A 17,757-nucleotide genomic window follows, 5' to 3' on the forward strand; every position below is an offset into this window, starting at 1 on the left:
GAGCATGAATAAAAGTCCAGATAAATTAGTTTTTTTACACGCAAAAGTTATTTTAAGACATAATTGATCAGTTTTCATTACTTTAGGGCTGTAGGAAAATAATATGCTACTCTTGAACATTTAAAAAATTCATGCTAGAAAATCTCATGCCTAGTCCGTTTCGATTGTAAGCAAGAATTCTTTTTAAAAGGCCAAAAAAGGTTTAAGAAACTATACGATTAAAAGTGGCGTTCAATTCCATAATTTAAAAAGAGGAGAAAAATCACACTTTCTTTTCTTTGTTACAATATTGCCGTTTGGAAGAGATATTAAAATAATCAACTTCAAATACCTTTTATACAACTTATTTTTAGCTTGAGCGTTTAATTCAATTATTCCTAACTAAACTACATTTTTTATCAAAATTATTCAGATTTTATTGGTAAAGCGTAATTTCAATCGAAATAAACGTGTAAATTTGGATAAAATCAGGTGTCGACTGTTTTGCAAAAAAAATAAATAAAATTCAGAGCCCTAATTTTGAGTAATTTTGGGAAATTTTTCATTTAAAGAGGGAAGAGACACATTTCAAACTTATTATTGCAGTTTATGAGTCGACTGCTGCGCAAATTTCAGCAAAAGAAAAAACCCAAATTTTAGAAACGCCACACCAAAATATTTTCCAATTCGAAATGTTCAAAAGCTGCCGTCCTCAGAGGATTCCCAGACTGGGATTGGTCGGGCTTGGGCACGCACTTCCGCTTTGACATAGGCGGCGACGGTCGGCGGTGTGCGCGCGTGTCCATATACCGAGCGACAGCAGCAGATAATTCTGCGCCTTTTAAATAATTCAGCAGCTACCGCTGCGTAGCGTCGAAAGTGCCCTCGGGATGCAGAAGCTGATTTCAAAGGTACGCTGCTTTCGATCGCAATCTCTCTCCTAATTCCCCGCTCCAGTAGCAGCCGCAGTTGTTGAATTGTCATTTCATTCGGAGACAGGACGGAATCATCCACGAAAAATTAATATCAGCGCGCCGTCGCGTGGCGCAAAACGCGCTGAGATTTGGCCGGCGTGACCGACCCTGGCCTAATTCATGCTCCCTTTCTAAAATCGCCCTTTTTCCAGGCGTGTTTGCGTTTGCACCCACAACACCTTTTGGGTCTCTTACAATGTATATTAATGACGTGCGGCCCGCCCTCACGTGCGCATTCCTCTCGCATTATGAGCGTCACACCACACACACACACACACGCGTGCTTTTTATTTTGACGGGCTTGATTAATTGCTTAATGAACGCCTCTAGCTCGTAGGAAGATATTTGCAGCGGTCAAAGTTCAAACCATTTTTTTTTGTCAATTATTAACTATGAAATTCCAGTTATGGAAATTCAATTTTGCGTTTCGTCAGGGTTTCACTGCTATTAAGGCGTCAGCAAAAATTAGTTTTAACAGTTTTCTCAATTCTGATTTGATCGATTAATTAAGAAAACTCTTAGGATGCTTTTTATTGAATTTCTTAGACTCCGTTTAGCATGTTCTAATGTAAAAACAATTTGAATTTTTTCATTTTTTTAATTCCAGACATGAAAATGATTATTTGTTTGGGCAATTGGAAAATTAGGGGTGATTTTAGTTTCAAGATTATTTGTAAGATTTTTTAAAAATAGATTAAATTTCCTTAAAATGTGAGACAGAAAATTCTTTTGCTGGTAAACTAAAAAATAAACCATTAACATCTGAGGACTCCATTGCATTAGTTTCTCAACTTATTTATTGATTTAAAAAAATTGAATATAAGTCGGGTATTTCGGAGCGTTTTTTTATAGTTTTGGCAAAAAATTAAGCTGTTAAGCTTTGCATGCTGGATACAGGATGCGAACTTCAAATTGGAGGGTAGTTTCGTGTAGTTTCCCTCTTTTCAACATTGGGTATTCATATTTTTAGACGGTCATTTCCGGAAATTTTGGTTCCAAAGACGATTATTCATTATTTAATTTAAATAAAATCTTAAATTACGTGAGTCATGCTCATTTCAAGTTTGAAAGTGAGTCAGTCTCACAGAGAAAAAATAGTCAATCACCTTGAATTTCCTATTAACCGGTGACGAAACTTAATAAAAATATAATTCAGTCTCAATTTTCAGTACATAGCGAAAGTAGGTTCGTTTTGGTTTGAAATAAAAGTGTTGGTAAATTGTGCAAATATGTATGATAGTGTTGCAAAAGTGCTCATATCGTGAGATTTTATTCAAATATCACGCGATTAGGGTCCGCGCGGTGGAGGTCATGTGCATCTCTCAAAGGTTGTCAGCTGCAATAAACACGCAGATTGCAGGAGAAGCCGAGATTACGGGCGGCAGTAAATATCGCGCAATTCGTAGCCAAGAAAGACAGCCGGCGGCGAGCGAGCGAGAAAAATTAGCTCATCTCATCTTCATCTGTGCCGTAGAGCAATAAGTGAGTATGGAATAATACGACTGCTTACATTATGCAGACCGACCGCTCCCACGATAGCAAACGTAATAACTGCTTGAAATGTTATTTATGAAAGGAGCGGTTTCGACAAACCTTAAAAATTGTATGTAAGTGATGTTAACACAGTGAGATACATCCGTTATCCATTCTAGTTGTTTGGAAATAGTACCAGCTGGTGGTCTCCGGCCCTTCGAATCAGTCGTAAATTGCGTTTCTAAATGTTAAGTCTTTGTCAGATTTTTTTAAAAAAAAAAAAGATTCAAAAGAAATTATCAAAGTAAGTTACTTTTTTAAAGTGGAATGAGACAGGGCAACAATTGAAAATTATTTGAATTATTGGATGCCATAAACAATTGATCGAAAAACAGTTTGTCAACAATTTGCAATAATAAAGAAGGACCTTCCTACAGTAAAAATTCAAATTTTGCCAATTTTCTCCAAAATTTACAGTCGTCCTGGTCCCGGTAAAATTGCGCAATTTTCAACAACCAAACGTGAATTTCCTTGTTGCAAGAAAAGGTCAACAATCAATTCGACAATGAAAATTTCGGTGTTTGTTGAACGTTGCGCAATTTTAACGGGACCAGGACGCCTGAAAAGCTGTAAAAATCAAGTAGAGCAATTGCAAGACTTGAAAATGTGATTAGCCAAATGCAAAATCTGACAAAGTTTCTGAGCACACCAGTCGATTCTTGAGGGTTGAATAAGGTAGAGTGGATGTTTTTACGACCAAAAAGTCATGCGCGACGTGCGTAGCAAAAGTAGATTTTTTTTCCCCGCCAAAACAATATGAACGCGAGAATTGCGCATGCGTCAGAGCTGGCTGGATCTGACAAAGAAGTAATTCATACAGGTGGTTTCTCTGCAAACCATTTCTCACGCATGTGCAGTTCTCGCATTCATATTGTTTTGGCGGGAAAAAAGTTCTCACACGTCGCGCTGGACTTTTTGGTCACAAAAAATATCCACTTTACCTAATTCGACCCTCAAGAATCGATTGGTGTGCTCAGAAACTTCGTCAAAGACAGTCTTTCGAGATGGCTATAATTACCTCTTTATTTGTAAATGGTTTCAAAACGAATTTTCATGTATTTTTCTGTTGTTTTATCCATTAATGAATTGAATTTCTTACGATTTTTTATTTTTCTAGACAGCGCTCCATGGGGAGATATTTTGAAATTGTATAACTGGTTTGGACGGTTTAAGTGTGGCTCAAACGTTTAAAAATTTATTGAGAAAGGCACCCGTAAAAAAGTTTCCTAATTGTTTTCAAAAATTTCCTAACAATGTTTATGGCACATTAAAGAACAACTCCCCAAACTGATCGACAATTATAAGGTAGCTTTCTATGAGCAGAGCATATATGTTATCATTTGGGCTTTCGAGGAATGAAGAGCTTTGTTAGTGATTAGCGTGAGAAGTATTTCAACTTTACTGCTGCAAAGCGAGACAGATTAATTGTACACACCGAGTGTGAGTGTATCGAATTTCGAATTTCTAGCATTCGTTTGAGAGTGTTACAGTTCTTGTACTGATCAGCATGTGTGAGTGAGTGAGTGAGTGAGCGAGTGATCTTTCTCCTCTTGCAAAACGGATCGGCGCCGCCTGAGGATCGAAGCAAAATATCCTCCGACACGATCCTCCCGTCCCTTTCACATTTGCGTCCATGCCATGGCAGCTAGCAGCACAAAAGATCCGTTCTCGGTCGGTTCTCGGCCACACACGGCACAAGTAGACACACCACAAACAAACCCTTTCTCGTCGGGTCCGCCGACTCACAAACTCACAATCGAGAGCAACAAAATTCTGAATAATGTCCCTAGAGATACCGTTGACAGGAAAATGTCAAAACCTTGACATTGCTTGAATTTGTCCCTTGCTTTTCACTGCTTTTATTAACACATTTATTTTTCATTTTAATTTATTTTGGAAAAATATCCTTTCTTAAGATTCTATATTAATTTCTAGAGTGAAAAATTGACAAAATCATATTAATTTAACCATCAGAAGAAATTAAATGTGTAGCGAGCTGTTAAAATTTACATATTTCTACAGAAAGGTCTATGGTTGTTTATTCTCGCAGTTTTCTGCTTTAAAATTCAATCCTTCTACTTAGCCAACAAAATTTGGAGTCATTTTTTGACCAAAAACCACAGCGATACCATTTTTTGGCATTTAACAGTGTGTTTGTGATTTTTTATTCAAAGTTTGATGCAAAAATTAGACTATACTTTTATAGTTTCTTGTTTTTTTTAATACAAACTGAGATTTCGTGTTAAAAAAACGTTTTTACGACGCTTTGTCAGCTTGCAATTAAAAAATTCCATTCCAGAGAAAGAAACAAAGGCACGCGGTTATTTTCGGGCGGAAACACATACATGCTCGTCACGGCAATAACAAATAATGGAGCGCCGGGCGAGCGATTTTGCGCGCGCGAGAAGAGCTAGGTGTTTGTTTGTTGCTTCACTGCGCGATTTACAAAACACGCTAAAAGCTCGACGATCGCTCGTTCGCTCGCGCTCTCGGTCAAGGAAGCAAAAGAGCGCGTGAGAGAGCAGAGCCGAAAGAAAGTATTTTGCAGCTGATCCTCCGCCGCCGCCACTGTCGAGCCAAAGGTGTGATTGTTGACTCCCGAACGCGAAGTTCATTAATTTAAATAACCGCTCACATTGTTATCTATGGTTTCGTTGCTGAAATTAACCAGTTTTCATAGCCTAACCTAATAATTTTCTTATCAGCAACAAGATAATTGTCACCAAGAGAAATGATTTCACGAGCTACGGATATCCAAAGGAGAAAAAAGAGATAATTAAGATTATTAACTGCTCCAGATTTCCTAAGATTATGCAGCTTCAATTTTTTCATAGAAAAAATAAAAACAAAATGTTTAATTATTCCGGAAGCATAAAAACAACAAGAGGAATAAATTATATTAACATGAATAAATATAGGAAGCTCACAGATTCGTGAGGATAATTCGATTTAGTTTTATTAAAAATTAAGAACCCAGATCAATCCGCTAAGAGAATGTTTTTTTTTCAAATTTTAAAATATCATCTATTGATGTCCAAACCCTGTCTAAAAAAACACACATAAATTTAACAAAAACATCCTTTTTTAAGACATTTTGTTACTATAGAACGTTCCTTTGAAGCTCCCATGTTTTAAAATTGTGATGAAACTAAGCTTTTGATCACATAACAGGCTTCAAGGATCCAAAGAGATTATTTCTTTTTCAAAACGTAGACCTGCTAGGAAACCAATTATTATTCTTTAAAGTGAAACATTATTGAGCAAAAATAACAACATTTTGCATACTTATTAGTTCTAACAAGTGGTCCATTTAATTCATAGAATGTCTATTCGAACAACAGTTCTTCTTTACAACGTCAATACTCACTGAGGAAATAAATAAATTCCAGATTTTATACCATTTTCTCAAAGGTTTTACGGTTTTTAATGCTTTTTCGCTTAATTTCTATTCCTCGCGTTGCGAATTATGAACTAAATTTCCCTCCTGAAGAAATAAATCCTTATTTTCAATATAGGGAGACCGCGCACACCGCTTGATTAGCACGTTAACTTCCGAGCCGAATTTCTCAGAAATTTAAACCTTTAACCAGACAGATTTCTAGCTCTTCGCCAGTTTTCCAACAAAATTTTAGGCTAAGATAGGAATACTTTTTCACAATTATTCAGTACACTTTTAATTCTTTCTTGTCAAGCGCGAAATAAAAAATAAAACGGTATATATGAGCTCTGAATAATTTATTTTTTCGCGTAGAGTGTACAACACGGAGTGGTCGGTAGGACGTATATGCATGCACGATGGTAGCGTATACTCGCTGTGCACTTCCTCAAAACTAGTTATGAGATCGCGAGCGAGTGTTCGTTCGCAGCGAGCGAGCGAACGCGCGCGCGGCGCCAAAAGTAGGGCGAGTGAAAGTGATGTCATTGAGAGCAGCGCCCCCTCCCGCCCCTGCGGCCTGCCACCCCGACCCTGCTGGCCAGGGTACGCACCTGAGTCGGCTCAGTCGCTCCTCCGCTCTCGCCACAGCTACGACTCGCGCGGAATGAACGCAGTTTGCTGAATTCTTTTTCTTTCGTCCGAATCTTCTCGTGAGTACTTACTCGCTTCCTTTGTTCGTTTACTTTGTTGCATTGCTGTTGCCTTTCGAATTTATTATTATTTTCTTTCTTAATTTAAATTTAAAAGGTAATGTTGTTGCTTGTTCGATAGACGATTTTGACCGGTTAAACTTTTAAGGGCTTTCTGCAATTTTGACTTACTTATTAATTTTATGGATACATTTTTTAATTCTTTGATCTACATATTGCATAAAATGTTTTAAAAATTTCCTTTTAATTTAATTTTCGCTCCATTGAAAATACAAACATGACAGTTTTGGTTGAATTCAGTAAGAACAATGATATATTTCTTTAAATTTAAAATTTCTTTAACAACAATTTACATCAAAAATAATTTGGTCCTCAAAAAACAAGTATATCACTCAAAACTCAAATTATTGGGACGGAAAAATTGGCACTGCATTCACAGTTTTTGTTAATACCCTCGAATTAATATTTTGTCCTTAAATGGGCTATATAGAGACTAAAAAAACTGATAATATTGTAAAGTATAGCAAATTCCAGAAAATAAATTATGCAAAACATGCTAGTGTAAATTCCATTTTCTTCCTAAAAGAAATAAACAATGCAACTTTTTAAATCTTTGGGTAAAATTTCCGGCTAAATTTCCTAAATTCTCTAAAATATGTACGGATCAGAACTTTTTCGCTCGTATAGTAAACAAAACAAATCCAATTTAGGGAAACAAATTACTGCAGGATTTTCACGAAGCAAATTTCGATCTGTTGAACATTTTTAAATTATGTCAACATCTGGTGAGCTCGTTTAATCAATCAATGAACAAACATATGCAACAAAAAATTGTAGAAAATTACAAAACAAACCAGTTGTAACAAGTTTAACATTTTTGCACTCAAAAGGAACCGGAAAATATAATATGCACGCAGTTGTTAGTGTTTGTATTTGGAATTAAGGTGTGGGTTTCATCTGGTTTCATGGGAGGCACGCCCAAAGTGCGAACAAATGCTATCTAAAATGAGAAAAAACCTCATAAACAACTTTCAACTATTTCAACGACAGTTTTAAAAGACACCTTATGGTTTTATAAAAATTGTAAAGGTTATTGTGACCAGATACGTCAACGTCGGGAAAGTAGAATTGTCATAAAATGGCTTCAAATGGAAAACTGCCCTAAATGGAAGCTGGTTTATTATCTATTCCAAATTGAAAAGATGCCGTTTATCTTCAATTTTTGACATTTTGACTAATTCCCAAGCAATGAAAACTAAATATCTTAATTATTATATCGTTTTAAGTAGTTGAAAATAAGCCTAATTAATTTTATGTGTATGATTTTTATACCCTTTACTCAACTTGAATGTGCTTCTTGATGAGCATCGTTAGCATAAATTAGAGGCCAATTACGCGGAGTATTTTTTTATTTGCCCGGCAAGACTCGTCTGCCAGAATTGACGGGCAAAGGTCGGTCGTGCAGCTCGAAATTCGGCGGAGGCACGAGCTGCTTGTTAGTTTCGCAAAGCGCATACGTTTTACCAACAGAATTTTATCAGCGTGTGAATTTTGCGCCGCGCTTCTTGCGCAATAAAGAGAGCGGAGATCTTTTTCATTTTTTTTAATGCAAATCCTGAGATAACAATCTGAGCCTACATAAATTTAAAATGACTGAATTGACAAATTAATGTCCTTCATGCTAATAATTAGCTTTTTCGGCATGTTTGGAACATCAGATTATTAAATAATTATAAAAGTTTGCAATTTGCTCTTAAATTTAAAGTTGTAAGTCCAGGCAGCTCACTTTTCATTAAAATTTGCAGTGATAATTTTTTTTAAAAAAATGGCAACTTCACGATGCGAGGAAGATTACACTTTTCTTCAACAAGAACTAACAATTAGAATTCCTGCGGAAGTATGAGATCATTTAGCACAGAAATGACAATTTTTCGGCATGCTTATTTAACATTTTAACAAACCATGCATGATAATATTTTCACAACGTCACATTATTTGACATTGCAGGAATGGCGGCGGCGATAGTGGTACTGGGCCTGGTGGCCCTCGTGGGCCCGCCGGCGGCCCTCGGCCTCGACAACGGACTGGTACGCACGCCACCTATGGGCTGGCTCGCGTGGGAGCGCTTCAGGTGCAACACTGACTGCAAGAACGACCCTGAAAACTGCATTAGGTCAGTTTCTAACATGAACTAGAAAATAGATTTGAAATGAATGTCCTACTAGCTTACAATTTATTAATAGAAACATAAATTAACTAAGCTGCCAGGCAGTTATTTATTAATTATGTCTCACTTAGAAATGAAATCTGCAATTCTATATTCAATTAGCGTAATTTCATGATCTGATTATAGCCTCCACAGGATTTATTAATGCTTCGAATCAAAATTAAACTTTAATTCCTTTCCTTTTATAACTCTTTTAGAAAGGAGTTTCCTCGCCACAATTTTTCTGACCAATTTAAAATGGTTTTAAATAGAAACTTTATTTTTTTTCTTGGACCCAATTTAATAAAAAAAAATTCCCACAATTTAGCGGTCAACAGTGAGAGTAAATAGTCCCAATTGCAAAATAAACACGATGCTGCTTGAAGTACTTTTGTGCTCCATCGACAAGCGCTGTGAAAATTCCGCGCCTCGTGGGAGAGTAAAACAACGTTTGTTATAACGCGCGTGTTTGTTTTTTTGCCCCACGCTCCCTCGTCTGTGCGGCAGTTTAGTAGTGCAACACGTTTGTGCAGTAAACCACCACGCAACAGCCACGAAAAAAAAAATCCAAGGCTCGCGCGCGCGCGCGCGCGAGATGAGTGAGCACTTGCGAAAATTGTACAATTTTCTTTCAATTCACACGCTGAATGACGAGGCCGTGAACGAGATCACTAGATCACTGCCACTGCTGACGGCTGACGAGCGACATTTTGCAAGATTTTGTCTTGGTTAATTAAGGAAAATTATTCTTTTTATCTTTACTATTCTAAGGAATTAGATAGTGCCAAAATAGAATGTTGTAAATTTACCGAGAAAATTTGCCACAAGGTTTTTGCCTACTGAAAACAAATAGAAACGGGAGTAATTTGAGAGTTTTAATCTGCCATTGCTGAAAATTCCCGCTCTAAAATTATTTTTTTTGTCATAAATTTTTGTTTAAAATAATATTGATATGTTAAAATACGAATGTTAAAAAATTAAAACTTATTTGATTCTATTTACTGAGTTTGATTAAGCCGTGAGGTTTTTTTATTTATTATTTTAATAATTTTAATATTAAAATACGTAAAATTAGCCATGCCAAATGCCATTATTTAAAAGTTAACAGACAATTGAGACGATCATATATAAAACACATGGCGAAGATATGAAATTAAATCATTAAACAAGTTTTAATAATTAATTGAAGCTAATTTGGCTCTCTAGAGACTTCAACGCACGCAAAATATACAATACTCATATATTTATGCGATAGTACATAAAATCATCAATTTCCTGTCATTCCCAACAAAACTAGACGAGGAAAAATATCAAAGTTATATTAGAATTTACTCATAATTGCAAGTGAAGGCATCCTTAAACAACACAAACCAATGTGAGAAATTCCAATATCAAGAAAAATAACTCAAATTTCTCGCTGGCCTTGGATATATAAAGAAAATTTATGTTTTTTCTGGATTTTTTTCTTACGTTGATTAGAGTTACTCGAGATAGCCTTTTCAAGGAATTACGAGTGTAAATTCAAATTCATTTTGATTTTTTTAATTCCTTGAATTTGCTCTAGATATCTCTTCATTAAATTAATCCCAGATATCTCGTAGATAATTTCTGCTTTACATTAAAGCTTGAAAGGCAGCCAGGTTTTGCATTGTTCCGAATTATTGGTGTCGGCTGCGAATGGAGAGTTTAGGCCGAAGGTAAAAGCAACCGAATTCCTCATTGTATCGGTCACGCCCGTGAACGCGCTCGCAGCTGGAAGGAAAGACGCCTTGAACGAATTTTATTATGACAACAATAAATATTGAAGGAGTCAAAGTCACCACGATTGGATTGCGTTTCGTTCCTTTGTATATAAACTCTTGTGCTCCGCGCGTGGAGCGAAAAGAAAAAGCAGCGCTACCAATATATATTCACGCGAAACTGGTTTCTTCCACTTTATATACCAAACTTCCCTTTCGCATACGTAATCAGGCAGCTGCGCGCGCGCGAGGAAGAAAGTAATTTAATTTATTGTCTCGACGACCAATTAGCGCCTCCCGCCGTGTAAATATCGGATGGAGATTTTGTCCGACGTGCAGATTTATTGAGCTCGTAAATATCACTCTCGTCTGTGTAAAACAATGCAGGTTTCTCTTCCCCTCATGTCGATCTGATTTTTTTCTTTGTTAAAAATAGATTTGATTCGGATAGTTTAAATTTAATTTAAAATTAATTCAAAATCATGTACATTAAATAACAAGTGCTTGATCAAATTTGAAATCATATATAATTTAGGGAAAATATTTAAAATAAACTCTTTTCTTCCTTGTAACATCTTAAGAAAAATGTCGGTTGTAGTTTAATCACTTCGACATGCTGTTTTTTTCCGTATTACGGAAGACATTTCCTGCTATGTTTCTTAAGGAATACGGAAAAACAGCTTGATAAACACCGAGAGCAAGTTGCATTTAATTGCAAACTAAACATGTGACGTCCTCGAGTGCTCTTACTATCAATCTTTAATATTTAAAATTCCCACTAAGGAGGGTATAGATACTGGAAAAGCCCGGCAATGCATAAAGTAATCTCTGTGGATTCAGTCAAAGCCAAAATTGACACTCTCCACACTCCACGTGCTGTCACCAAATCGCATTCTTCGCCTTCTGCTGAGTCGGCGTCTAAAGAGTGCAAACGAAAGCCCAAGAAAAGCTTCGACTCGGATGTTATGGATACTTGAGCACGCATACTGAACAAACGCCTGTCGACGGCTCGCATTTCTGTGCCTCGCATAGCTTGAGGCTTCACTTTTACACTTGATTTTTAACGTTCAAATAATATTCCTTCACAACTGAATAAATTACCTCTCAGTAACACAGTAAACGTTTGAGAAAAGTGGCTTTTCGAATGGTGAGGACTGTCACCCTATACTTAATAAATATCTTATTTTATTTCACAACAAAGAGTTTCCCAAAAATTTGTCATGCACTGTTCTAATTGATAATCAACGATACGAATCGTCATCTGCCAAGAAATTATGGTCAAAGCGCTGTCAATTTTAGAGAAAATTGGCAACCTTTGAATTTTAACAGAAGAAAAGTCCCCTTTTCATTATTGAACAATTTAAAACAAATTGTTAAAACTAACAATTTGATCAACTGCTTTTTGTAGCCAACAATTCTAAAAAAAATCATTTTTTGCCCAGTGTATCAATCCACTTTAAAGTAAGGTGTTTTTATTTTAATTCAAGCTGTCTATTGCTATAGTGTTAAAACTTGCCCAATTTTCATCGCGGCTTTTAGAAATTTCATTTTCCCCGAGTAAAATAATCTGTGAAACTGGCCGATCGGCCCCAGTGCCCCAGTTGATATAAATCATCCAGAATAGGGTATTGTTTTCAAGCAAGGATATTGTTTCACCGCACGCACAGCATTAATTTATTTTCTTGGCTCATAAAATTGTAAAAAATGGTCGTAAAATCTGTCAGCCAAGTAAATAAATTATTTCGGGAAAGTTGTAGCATTTCCTTTGTTCAGTTTTATGACAAGTTGATGGCTTGCTCATTAAAACGTGTGTTTTGGGCTGAAAATCAACTTGTTGAAAGTATTGTGTAAGAAAAAATTAATGAAATATCGAGGGTTCTTGGATTTAAAATCCCTTTTAGTATTTTTATTAATAACACATTTGAATTTTCTCAAATGAAATGCATCTAGATTTTACCAGAAGAGAGTTTTAGATTTAGCGTCGGTGCCAAATGTCACAAATTTCATAACAGCGAGCGATTCAAAGTTCAGAGAAGGTAAAAGTCGCTTCATCGCCGTTCTAGATTATCGAGATCGTGCAGATTTGCGTGTTCCGCAATTAAAATTGGGAAAGCAGTCGCAGTCTCCTGTGCGATCATTGGTCAACTATATTTTGTAGTGCTCTGAAAAGGCGCACTCGTGACGCAACGCGCGCGTCTCTTCCGCCGCCGTCTCCGCGCGCACTATCCCATCAAGCAACATCACGCACGCAAATTAATCTCTTTTTGTGGGTGGACTCGCTCAAAACGAACGATCCCAATCTCATCGATTTCTCCTTTGCACCGCGCGCAGCATTCCGTCTGAGATAGTGTTTCAATTTCCATGGCTCGCCGAGCAGCTTGTATTCTTTTGTTTCTCAAAATGAAAGCACTTCAAACTTTCGAGAAGAAATATAAATTCGTGTACTATTTTAAAAATTCAAAATTTGTGTTGCTTGAAATACTAAATAAATTCAATTAAATTGTTAATTATTTTTTGCTCAAGGTGATTTTTTTACGTTTAACGGAGTGTTGCTTAAAAATTACAGCCCACAACACGTGCCAATTATTGGTTTGGTCGCGTGCAAGTACAATAAGTAACAAATTCACTTTTCAATTACTCGTACATGCGGTCGCACGTTGCTTAAGCTGAAATTCGTGCGCCACGCATGTCTGGATTTTTTAAAAAGCTGATAGAGACCTGAAGAGGCTGTAAAAATTAGGAAATTTACTTCGTGAGGATAAAATCGTGCAATCAAAATCAACAAAGTTAAAACCAATCTTATTGAGATATTTTGCGTTATGATTTGATCAAAGAAATAACTTCCAAAAAATTAATTTCGATTTTTGAATAACCAAAAATGTCAAAATATTTTTTAACGCAATTTTGTAGATTGTGCTAGTTATTAACCAATTTATTTTAAGATTCTAAAAAGCTATATGTGATTTGTTTTACAAAATTAAATTATCTGTCCAATTAATCAATTTAAATTGTTCATTATTTTGTAGAAAATCTAACATCGATTTAACGGAATTTGAAATTTTAATCAGGATTTTTAATTATGATTTCAGCGAGCGGCTGTTCCGAACAATGGCCGACTTGGTGGTGTCCGAGGGCTACTCAGCCGTCGGCTACGAGTACATCAACGTGGATGACTGCTGGCTGGACAAGGAGCGCGGTGCCAACGGTCAACTGCAGCCTGACTACTCGCGCTTTCCAAACGGAATGCGCGCTCTCTCCGACTATGTAAGCGCAATTTGTATAATCATTATTAAACACGTTTAATTGGCCCAGATCGCCACTGCCGCTTGCGTAATCGCGAAAAACGATTCTTGCGACGCTGCGAAAGAAGATTGTGCCTGTTGAAATGTTTTATTTAGTGTGGAATTTGACATCTATAAGATTAAAAAACATTGCTTGCGGTTATCAGGGTTTAATTTTATTTTATTTTGAGGCAATTTTTTGAAAATTTCTCTCAGAAGGTTTTATGTTCGAAAGTTAAAAAAAATATTCTAATTTGAATTTGGCGAGTAAAAGGTTTTTTGCTTACAAAATCATATTTTGGCAAAGATATTTTTTATTTTTTGGACTTTTTTTAATTCTTTGAATCTTCTGCTTAATGAATTTTTCGTTGCAGGTGCACAGGCTCGGTCTTAAGTTCGGAATCTACGAGGACTACGGCAACTACACGTGCGCCGGCTACCCTGGAATCCTTGGCAGCCTGGAATTAGACGCCCAAACGTTCGCCTCTTGGAACGTCGATTACGTCAAACTCGACGGCTGCTACTCGCACCCGAAAGACATGGATAGAGGTGAATATATTTAATACATATTTGCAGCAAAAGTTTGATTATTCAGACCAATTTGCAAAAGAAATTATGTAAATCAAATAATTCATTATTTATAATTATTTTAAGTGCACACGTCGTAGTCTTAATTTACGTACCACATTCTAAACAAAAAACTTGATCGTTAAGCTTTTTTTCTGCGAAAATCAGATACTCAATTTCTAGCCATCGGCGAAGAAGTGAAATTTAATTTTTTTGAACTGATTTTAGGGTACCCTGAGTTCGGCTACTTCCTGAACAAGACCGGTCGGCAAATGGTGTACTCGTGCAGTTGGCCAGTGTATCAGATTTACGCGGGCATCGCGCCAAACTTCTCCTCCATCATCGAGCACTGCAACCTGTGGCGCAACTTTGACGATATCCAGGACTCGTGGGCCAGCGTGGAGAGCGTCATCGACTACTACGGCGACAACCAGGACGCCATCATCCCCAACGCCGGCCCTGGTCACTGGAATGACCCCGACATGGTACGTACAGCCACACTTTTTTGCTGAAAATAAGACTTAAAATAATTATTTAAATTTAAAATGGCAAAAATGTCTTATTGGACCATTTTATTTTTCCTCCCAAAGTCCCAAATATTTAATTTAATTTCCGGTTTTTCTTTAAAAAAAATCTCCAAATTTTTTGGACACATTTTTTATAATGTTTTTTAGGCAACAGAGAAAATTTTAAATTTATGTGAGAGTTTTTAATAAAAACTTCATTTCCAGTTGATCATCGGCAACTTTGGGCTGAGCTACGAGCAGAGCAAGACCCAAATGGCGATTTGGGCCATCATCGCCGCTCCACTGCTCATGTCGGTCGACCTGCGCACCATCCGACCAGAGTTCAAGGCGATTCTGCAGAACAAAGGCGTCATCGCGGTCGACCAGGACCCACTCGGCATCCAGGGCCGCCGCATTTACAAGGCATAAAAATTGAAATAACTATATATCTTGGACGAAATTAACTGTATTTTTTATTAGAAAAGCGGCATTGAAATCTGGTCGCGGCCGATCACCCCGCTGCAACAGAACTATTTCTCCTACGCCGTCGCCTTCCTCAACAGACGTACCGACGGCACCCCCTCCGACGTCGCCGTCACCCTGCAGGAGCTGGGACTCGCCTACCCTGGAGGTTACGCTGTCGAGGTAATAGAAAAATTAACTTTGGTGGAGAATTTTTAGCTACTTTTCATAATAATTTATTATGATGATTTCCAAATTAAAAACAACAAACTATAACCTCTCAATTACATTAATTATTTTAAGCAAGGTTACCGATGAAAAATTAATTTAAAAAGTTGTTTTTGCTTCGGTATTTTATTTTTTTATAAACGGCGATCAACAGCATGTCGTTACCACACAAAGACAAGGCGGTATAATTTTTGTTACTGCCTCTCCTAATTCAATACAAAGGACGATAACCAAACAACTAACATAAAAAGTGTGTGTAATCATGCTTAAAGGTATAATTTTTGTGAAACACAGTGTTGTACAACGTTCTGGCATACATTTGAACAAAAAATAAAAAATATTCTTTTTTCAAATGATTATTTTCCTTTTTTAAGTAACGAATTTTTCGCATAATTTCAGGATCTCTTCGAGGAAGTGAGTTATGGAGTGCTCTCGCCAGAGACCAAAATCAAAGTCAAAGTGAACCCGTCAGGTATGTGACTAAATCTCGATTCATGTTTGCAAACGTCGGTACGAATGCCTCTATTTTTATTTGCAGGCGTCGTCATCCTCAGGGCGAACATCCACCTTCCAAGATTTCAGTCGCAGAACCAGAAAACCGTCTACGACCCTTACCAGCACGTTTTCCGCACCACGGCGCGGCCGAATTTTTAACCACAGCAGGTGAGATTTTTCGTGAAAAATGTGTCCAATTTATTAGCAGCTTTTTTTATTTAATTAAAAATATTTATATTGGTTTAAACCATTTTTATTTTATTTTCAGACTGTGATAGACCACGAGGACTTGCGTCTTGACGAAAGTTACCAAGATTTTTGTTGAAGAAGCGTTTTTATGCTGTAAGGACCCATAGGAAGAGAAAAAGTGTGTGCAGTGTCATTGACCAGAGTGCACATCTAGTTCCTAAGCAAAAGTGTAGTGTCAGCATATTGTTTTATGTACTTTAAAAGATACTATTAGATATGTGATTAAAAATTGATTTTGCATTATTAAGAGTTAAGCAGTCGCATATGTACTTGTTAATATAATCTTTGTAAAATTTAAGCTGTGTGCAAAGTTTTGTAATGATCAAAATGAATTTTTAAATTATTGACAGAGATAATCGGTACGACTTTTATTATTAATCGATGGCTACTCCCACCAAAAAATTGGAAATTGTAAAATAAAATCTACATCACATGCTCTGTTTCGGCCCACTGTTTATTTCGCTGGTGACTTCGGATACAAATTTAAACCTGCATTTCTTTATTTATTTTTGGAGCAGACCAAGACATTGTCATGTCGCTCTCTGTGTCCCCAAAATAGTTATATTTAATTTTTACCATCTTGATTAATTTTTATTCATTCATTCATAAACGCATAATTTAATTACAATAATTGTAGTAACAGAAACTCAATTTTATGATTTTATTAATTCAATACATATGTTTCTGATTTATAATAATAAATGGTATTTGAGTTTGAAAGGGAAGCCAGTAAAATAATTTTGAAAGAAGTGTGTTAAAATATTGCTCGTCAAGCCAAAGAAAAATAGACATTTAAGTTAAAAAATGTTTTCGTTTTTAGTGATGGTTTTAGTTAACGTTGAATGATATTTAGGCCGCTAATGAACGCTACATAAAAGCCATTAACAAGCTGGTACACGACTTCACTGTGGTTCTAACTCCTGTCGGTTGTTAATATTCTTTCTGCGGACGAAAAAGGAAAAATTAAAATGCTCTCCAAGATCATCGCCCTGGTTGCAATCGTCGCGATTTCCGTAGCCACAGGTGAGTGTTATCTTTTTGTTTAAATTTCATCCCAGATTATGTATACGTGCACCCGCAATGAGAGAATCCGAACGATTTGAATGCAGGCTGTTACGTGCCTACATTTGATTTGGGAGGGTTGTTGTCAGCAATTCGACTAGCTACTTGCTGGTTTTCACCTTTTCCAGCATGCGTGAATTGATATCACGGGAAGAATGTCTAGCGTTTCAATAAAAATACCAGGTTGCAAGGGCTTGTCCTTTTTTGGACTGGCCTTCCTCAAGTGCGACCATGTTATTCATCCACGAAGGCTTTTTCTCTTCTATTTTTATCATTTCCTGATTTTTCCTCCAATATTTCTCCCTTCAGAGCTGACCACATTTTCCAATTGTCACTTCGCTTTTCTAATCGTATATTTTTTGTTGTTAATTAGTTTTTGCCTTGATTACC

At 36.6% G+C, this 17,757-nt stretch overlaps 1 protein-coding gene across 2 annotated transcripts; it reads left to right on the forward strand.

Annotated features, from left to right (window-relative positions):
* Window positions 1-871: 871 nt before the first annotated feature.
* Window positions 872-16,661, forward strand: LOC135935338 (alpha-N-acetylgalactosaminidase). 2 transcript variants are annotated; one of them, XM_065477601.1, is made up of 10 exons: window positions 872-890; window positions 8,580-8,745; window positions 13,607-13,781; window positions 14,173-14,347; window positions 14,594-14,850; window positions 15,097-15,294; window positions 15,352-15,516; window positions 15,961-16,033; window positions 16,100-16,224; window positions 16,325-16,661. In XM_065477601.1, the coding sequence occupies exons 2-9, from the start codon at window positions 8,582-8,584 to the stop codon at window positions 16,213-16,215; spliced, it is 1,323 nt and encodes a 440-aa protein (XP_065333673.1). In that variant the 5' UTR covers window positions 872-890; window positions 8,580-8,581; the 3' UTR covers window positions 16,216-16,224; window positions 16,325-16,661. The 2 variants fall into 2 exon arrangements, with proteins under 2 accessions (XP_065333673.1, XP_065333672.1); XM_065477600.1 differs by lacking the exon at window positions 872-890 and adding an exon at window positions 6,421-6,572.
* Window positions 16,662-17,757: the final 1,096 nt, after the last annotated feature.

The sequence above is a fragment of the Cloeon dipterum genome, chromosome 2 (assembly GCF_949628265.1).
Source record: "Cloeon dipterum chromosome 2, ieCloDipt1.1, whole genome shotgun sequence".
In the NCBI taxonomy this organism is placed as follows: Eukaryota; Metazoa; Arthropoda; class Insecta; order Ephemeroptera; family Baetidae; genus Cloeon; species Cloeon dipterum.